Below are 6,970 nucleotides of genomic sequence, written 5' to 3' on the forward strand. Positions count from 1 at the left end.
TTCAGGTGTCAGGTCACTCTTCTTCCCCACAGCCTGGTTCCTCTGAAGCTCTGGGCCTGTGGGGCCCGAGAAGTCAGCCTGAAGGCAGCGGTCAGGAACACGTGACCCCATATGCTCCCACCCTCAGGGTTCCTGGAATGCTAACAGGAGTGACAAACCAAACTGCCAGCCAGGCCTGAGAAAAGATGGAGATATATGTATATGTATATATTTTTTTCCTTTTTGAATTTCAACCCAAAAAATATTCCAGAAAAAGATGTAGAGGCAGGGTCTCTTTCAAAGGACATTGGCTTCCAAGGACAGTGGGCTGGCCTACAGTCAGGCTACCTCAGCCCACTTCTCCCTGCTTACTCCAGGATGGGGGAAACGGTAGAGGTGGGGGGACAGCTGGGAACAGGGGCCAGGACAGTGGTGGCTCTGGGGTAAGAAGCGGGGCTGAGGCTGAGGATAGGTGGGAGCTGCCCATGTGCAGTCATCTTTGCCCAGTGACACCTCAAAGCTGTCCGGGCTAAGAACCTATATAGGCGTGGGTGAGGCAGGCTAAGCAGGATGCTGCAGCTCAGAGCTGGCCTTCCCTTTCTAACTGATGATCTGCCGGGGTCGCCCATAGCCTGTCATGCCAGCCTGTGAGGCCCCTCTGTTGCTGCCCATTTGAAGGCCAATGACGTGCTTCCCCTCCTGCAGTTGACTGTCTGTGAACTCCCTCTTATGCTCCTGGGCTTTCCTAGAAGAAAAGGAACCAGGGTAAGGCTTGCTATAACTTAGTGTTCTCCGTTTCCTGATCCCTGTTACTTCTATGTCCATCTCCCTTCCCTTCTCTTTGTCTTCTCTTTTTTTTCCCCTGAGTTTTTCTGGCCCCAGGAATTAGGGAACCTGATGGAACACATGCTGGTTAAAAAAAAAAAAGAGTGCAGAAGTAAGACTTCATTTTCCCCAGTCCAACACCCTTACTTGGGACATTTCTGGCTCTGCTATACCTGATCTTTACCACAGCTGACCAGCCCAGGCCACCCCAACCCCACAAAGAGACCCAGTGGGCACATACTTCATAAACCAGTTGGGATCTCCACGGTAGTGTCCATCGTTCTTGGTCACGGCCAAACTGCCCAAAGCCATTACAGTCCTCTGCACTGCTGCCATATCTTTTCCTATGAGAAGAGTGGCCGGGGAACCAATTTCAGAACCATATAGGCAATACCTGCCCAGACTCAGAAATAGTCAAACCAAGAACAAGTGGCACCAAATCAAGAGGGTTCAAGAGACCCTATCTAACCCTAGTGAGTATGGTGTGGCATATATTTTACATGCATACATTTCTAGGGTCCAACATAGGCCCTTGTACATAGGAGGAAAATGCTGTCCCACCAAGCTGGTCCCCTGATTTGTGCTCTCTTGGCATATCCCATTCCTGCTCTGCACACATGAACAACTGGTTGTGGCTTTTGATACTCCCTCTCCTCGCCTGATAATCTTACTCTCCGCTGGCCCACTGACACCAGCCCTTTTTCCTCTGTACCTTCAAAGAGGTCAACAGTCTGGAACATGTCAGTCTTCGTGACTCCATAATCCTCAGCTGCCTTCAAGAATTGAGCCACCTGTTCCATCTGCTTGAAGACCATGGAGGGCGGGTTCTCAGGCACCTTCACTGGCTTGGATCCCTCGGGGTACAGGCTGTTCACCAACTTGCTCAGAATCTGACAGGTACAGAACACAGCTGAACACTCAGCTCAGGGGTTTGTCTCAGTTTGTAAGGTGGCATACACGTCCCTAGACCCCCTTCGCAGGGTTCCACTCACCACGCCATTCTTCAGCCACACCTGGAAGCCCAGGCGCCCACGATCTGGACGGCCCACATCAGGGCCACACTGCATTACAATCCACTCCACTAGCCGCTCCTCCAGCTCCTCATCATACTTCTTCTCAATCTTGGACTGCACTTCACGGCTCATGCCATAGGATGGACCCTTGTTGGCCATGTTGAGGCAGAACTAAAGCAAAGTGTGGAGAAAAGAAAGCCAGGGGGGTTGGGGATTTAGCTCAGTGGTAGAGCGCTTGCCTAGCAAGCACAAGGCCCTGGGTTCGGTCCCCAGCTCCAAAAAAAAAGAAAGAAAGAAAAAGAAGAAAGCCATGGAATTGCTTTACTTCATGTATATTAATCAGGCCTTTCCCTCTGAAGGGTTCCCAGCTACCCTGGACACCACAGCATGATCTATACCAGCTTTATCCACTTACTGCAGAGAGCCCTCTGTACCTGGGCCTCAAGGAACAAGGTCTTAGATATCGGTCGGTCCAGAGCAAGAGTCTGTCAACTTTTTATGTGAAAGACCAGGGTAAATATTTTAGACTCTGCGGGAAAATAGCCCAGCTGATACATAACCAATGTGTGCCAATAACATTTTGTTTATTAAAGCAGACATCAGGCTGCATTTGGCCTGTGAACAATTGTGACAACCCCTGGCCTAGAGCCTCCTTTCCCCAGTCCCTCTCCTCATTGCTTTCTGCAGTACCAGTGGAACCCAGGGCTGCACATAGAGAGGGAAGTTGGACCTTTTATAGGGTGTCTGGTTTTGTTAGGTTTTTTACCCCAAGAAGGGGTTTAACTGTGGCCTTGGCTGTCCTAGAACTCTCCTGCAGACTAGGCTGGCCTTCAACTCACACAGATCTGCCTGTCTCTGCCTTTTGAGTGCTAAAATTAAAGGTGTGTGCTACCAAAGTCTGGCTTGTTTATAGTACAGGAAGGCCTTGAACTTGGGATATTCCTACTTTAGACTTTGGAGTAGTTGAAATTAAAGCCCTTTGTCACCTGGGCTGGCTATTGAGAGCATTCATTCTTTGCCAAGATTAGCCAGAAAAGTACTAGTGAGGTCTTCCAGAAGCCACATTGTCCCCCACATTCAGCCAGCAAATATATTTGTCTAGCTACCAGTTGCCACCAAATCTTTACCCTCTGACCCAGAAGCTGGAAGAGCAAAGTTCATTCCCCCAAAGTGCTCTGACAAGACCTGACAAAGCCACCAGAGTCCAAGGGTTCTCACAAAGCAGCTGCATTCGCAGGGAGACTGAAATGAAAGCGCTGTCGTGCCCACGTCAACCAGCTCTGGCTGTCGTGCAGTTAGAAGAACCATGCAGTCAGAGCCTTCCAGGGATGTCCCAGGGCCAAGGATCTGCCAGCCAGAGCATGGGAGCCTGGCCTATATGTCAGCTGTCGCCTCAAAGGCCTATCTCTGCCCAGCAGCTCTCTGTGGACCCAGACATGGAGGAGGAAGGCTGCAGGAGCAAAGCAGGCCAGTAGGTCCCTGGGTAGATACAGGCATGGCTGACTCAGTCGTCAGGGGATACCCTGAGTGGGATGTCATCTGTCTGAAGTGTCTGAAGAACTTTGCAAATCAACCCCTGTTTCTGAGAGGTCATAGGTTGGGAGAAAAATTGTATGAGCATGGAGCAGTTGGCAGGCTCTGCCACCTCCTTCCCATGAAAGTTGGGACCTTCTTCACGTCAGAGCTGTGGAGGTGGTAGGAGTGGAGCGAATGTTACCACGTGGCTGTGGTCCCGGGCCAGCTATTAGACTCTGAACATCTTGATGGCCTTTCCCCTGTGCTGTCAACACTCTTCAGTAATGAGCTCTCTGCTTGAGAAGTGGGCTAACTGTCTACTCAGAAAGCTGGGAAGATGCAGTCTGTGAACTATAGCACACATGACCTTAACAGAGCTCTTTGAGATTGGGAGGTGGGGGGGAGCGCTGCTCTAACCAGTGAGTTTACACAGTAAACTGATCTTCCCTTCTCCAGTTCCTACCCCCTTCTCCAAAGCTTTCCCTGAGCCCAGCACCAACTTTGAGAGAAAAAGAAACAAAAAAAAAACAGAAGACCTGTTGAAATGACAGCCCTGGAGGCATCTCACTTCCCTGATGTGAAGGAGAGGGGAATCTCACAGGGCTTTCTGAGCATCTGCACTCAGCTGGTGCTGGAGGACTCAAAAGCCTGGTTTCTGTTGGAAAGTTGTCAACAGCCATGTCCCTCCCACACCCCACTGTGTGGCCTGCCGCCCACCAGTAACTGCTGGGCCAAGGAACCATAAAAACCACAAAACAAATGGAGCCAGGTAAGTGTGGTGCCCCTTCCTCCTAGCCTCCACTCAGCCTGTCTCTACCACTTCCCTCTCCCAGCCAGTTTCAAGCACCTTACAGTTCCCATCAATTCCTGACCATGTTTGCTTCAACTGGCCACTAGAGGAAAAGATGGGAGAGGACTGTCCTCACATGCACTTTTCAGTCTCCAAGAAGTTCTGAACAGACAATATCAACTGCAGGACCAAGAACAAGCCATAGTGACAAGAGCTCACACTGCAGCCCTGACATCTGTTAGGTCTGGGTCTGAGCATGCCCTCAGGATTACATGTGCCCCTCACTATTCCACCCAGCACTGCCCTTCTTCCCTGTCTCTCCTAGTGAAGAGTATGAAGTAGAAAGTCCAGAGAAGTCTCTGAGAAGAGGCCAGGAGAGCAAATAAAAATATGATATATGTGTCCAAATGCCATGATGAAATGTATTACTTTGTATGCACACACACACACACACACACACACACACACACGGGGGTGGGGGGTATCAGGTTCTCATCTCAGAGGCACCGGGGAGAGGAGAGGGATATGACGGCAGCCCACCAGGGTATTTCTAGACAGAAGCTCCGGTACAGAACAGCTGCATGATACACAGTTGGATGCCTGTGGCCATGACTCCAGTCAGTGGAGAGGGTAGGCAGTGGAAAGGGGCCTCCACCTAGAAGGTGCTCTGAAGAACAAGCAGAACCAGGGTATATCTGCCTGCGGCACCCCAGCCCACAAGTCAGCAGTGCCCTCACCTAAATTCCAGGGACCCAGAAGAGCAGTCCTATTACATACTGACATCCTTTAAATAGCCCCAAGGGGAACCACCGAGACCCTTTAGAAGGAATGGGGTCCCAGGGCTGCCCAGTCTCAGTTCCAAAGCTCCTCCACCTGTCACCTATCTGCCTACAGTGGGCTGACCTCCTATTTTCAGACTCTGGCCAGAGCTGCCATGGAAAAGCAGGCCCTGTCGCAGACTCATCTGAAGCATTAAACTTGTGTGGTAGAGAGAGTGCGTGTCTGCCGTACATAGTACCCTGAGGTTTGATCACTGGTACTACCAACAAGATCTTCAGTCCTCTACTGTCGGGGGTGGGGGTTGCACAGGCCCTGGGGACCATCAGGGTATTGCTTTCTAGAACTCAGACCCTCATCTTGGAGATGCTGAGATGGAGTTGGTCCCTTGGCCTTATTCAGCACCTCTTTGGGTCTAACACGCAGCCCATAGGTGGGCGAGTGACTGAAATGCAAGCCTCCCTCTCACCCCATTTGATTCTTCTGCCCCAGTCAAGTCACCCTAGGCATTTTAACCAGACTTTTTGCCTACTCAGAGACCCAATTCCACCCAGCAAGCTAGAGGAGACTGGAGGACCCCCCAGCTGAACCCCCAGCGTTGCCTAATAACACACAACCCTGCTGCTCCCGTTGCTCCCACTTACAAGGCTTGGTCGTTTGTGGGCTGGAAGGAGAGTAGCGTTGCTGTCTGGGCTGGTGCAGACGGGCTGGGGCGCCGGCTGGGTGAGGGGTTTAAAGGCCTCCGAGGCAGTGATGTCACCTCTCTGCCTGCCCACTGGCGCCCCTCCTGCCCATGGAAGTCTGCTTGGCTTCCCACACCACCCCACCCGCCCCAGCTGCCCCACTCACTCCACACAGGCTCCATATTTGGGGAAAGACACCAAGTTGGAGCAGTCTGTCGGGGGCAGCCCGAGACATTCTCTGCATGCTTTGGAGATGCTGCGGGGTTAGGGCGGGGCGGTGCTGAGGGTGGCGGGAAAAACCTTTTATGGGCAGGACCACGAAAACCTTCCTTGCTGCCCCGACTTGGGTCTGCTTTTCAATGAGAAAGAAAGGAGGAAGTGCTCTAGAGAATTTGGCCCGACAGAGAAACGTCTTAGGAGCTTGCAGGGGACAAACAAACCACCTTTTTGAAAGGCTTTAAAATCCAGTTGGTGGAAACTAGTCTCCACTGCAGCCTGGCTGCACACCAGGCACTAAGCAAAGGCCTTCCTTTCACACTCAGAGCTGTTAAGAGGTAGGAGTTACCAGCCCCTTTGACAGCTGTGAAAACTGAGGTTCAGAGTGGTAGAACTTGGGTATGACTGCCCACTGGTAGGGGACAGTTCTACTTGGAGCTTCACTAGGGGGTGACTTGCTCAGCGGCAAGTCAACCCTGGCCCCATCTAGAGCACAGTGACAACGGGAGGATGTTTAAGGCCTGGCAAAGCTGAAGACACAAGGGTAAGAAAGAGGACTAGGGGGCTGGAGAGATGGTTCAGTGGTTAAGAGCACTGTCTGCTCTTCCAGAGGTCCTGAGTTCATTTCCCAGCAACCACATGGTGGCTCACAACCATCTGTAAAGAGATCTGATCCCCTCTTCTGGTGTGTCTGAAGACAGCTACAGTGTACTTATAATATAGTAAATGAATAAATCTTAAAAAAAAAAAAGAAAAAGAAAGAAAGAGGACTAGGAAACATGGTCACCCCTCCCTTCCCTTCCAAACAGTCCTTTTCTTGAAAGATTCTACCCCTTAGAGGTTCTCACTTATCCCCTTTGTACCTAGCTACAGTGGGCCTGGGAAGGGACAGGTTCACGGGTTAGACAACTGCTGTCAAACCTGATGGTCTGAGTTCAATACCCAGAACACACACAGTATTGACAGAACCGGCTCTCCTCTGACCTGCACATGCTGCTGTCTGTCTCACTCACTAAATGTCACTTTTTAAAAGGTAAGACTTTAGTGGTGTCTCTGAGCTCTGCCCCCAATTCTGGGAACTTCAGGGACCTGATAGAGGGAGAAGGAGAAAGGAGTAGGAGGAAGAAAGGGCTCTTCAGGCAGGGTCAGTCTCACCCAGAACTGGCCGCCTG

The 6,970-nt window shown here is 51.2% G+C and overlaps 1 protein-coding gene across 1 annotated transcript; it reads right to left on the minus strand.

Moving 5' to 3' along the window:
- Nucleotides 1–186: 186 nt before the first annotated feature.
- Nucleotides 187–5,583, minus strand: Tagln (transgelin). Its single transcript, NM_031549.2, is given in 5 exon segments — nt 187–724; nt 1,046–1,148; nt 1,517–1,694; nt 1,797–1,988; nt 5,544–5,583. Coding segments are annotated over 4 exon segments (606 nt in total). The 5' UTR covers nt 1,977–1,988; nt 5,544–5,583; the 3' UTR covers nt 187–579.
- Between the last annotated feature and the right edge of the window lie 1,387 nt (nt 5,584–6,970).

The sequence above is a fragment of the Rattus norvegicus genome, chromosome 8, assembly GCF_021556685.1.
Source record: "Rattus norvegicus strain SHRSP/BbbUtx chromosome 8, alternate assembly SHRSP_T2T, whole genome shotgun sequence".
Classification (NCBI taxonomy): domain Eukaryota; kingdom Metazoa; phylum Chordata; class Mammalia; order Rodentia; family Muridae; genus Rattus; species Rattus norvegicus.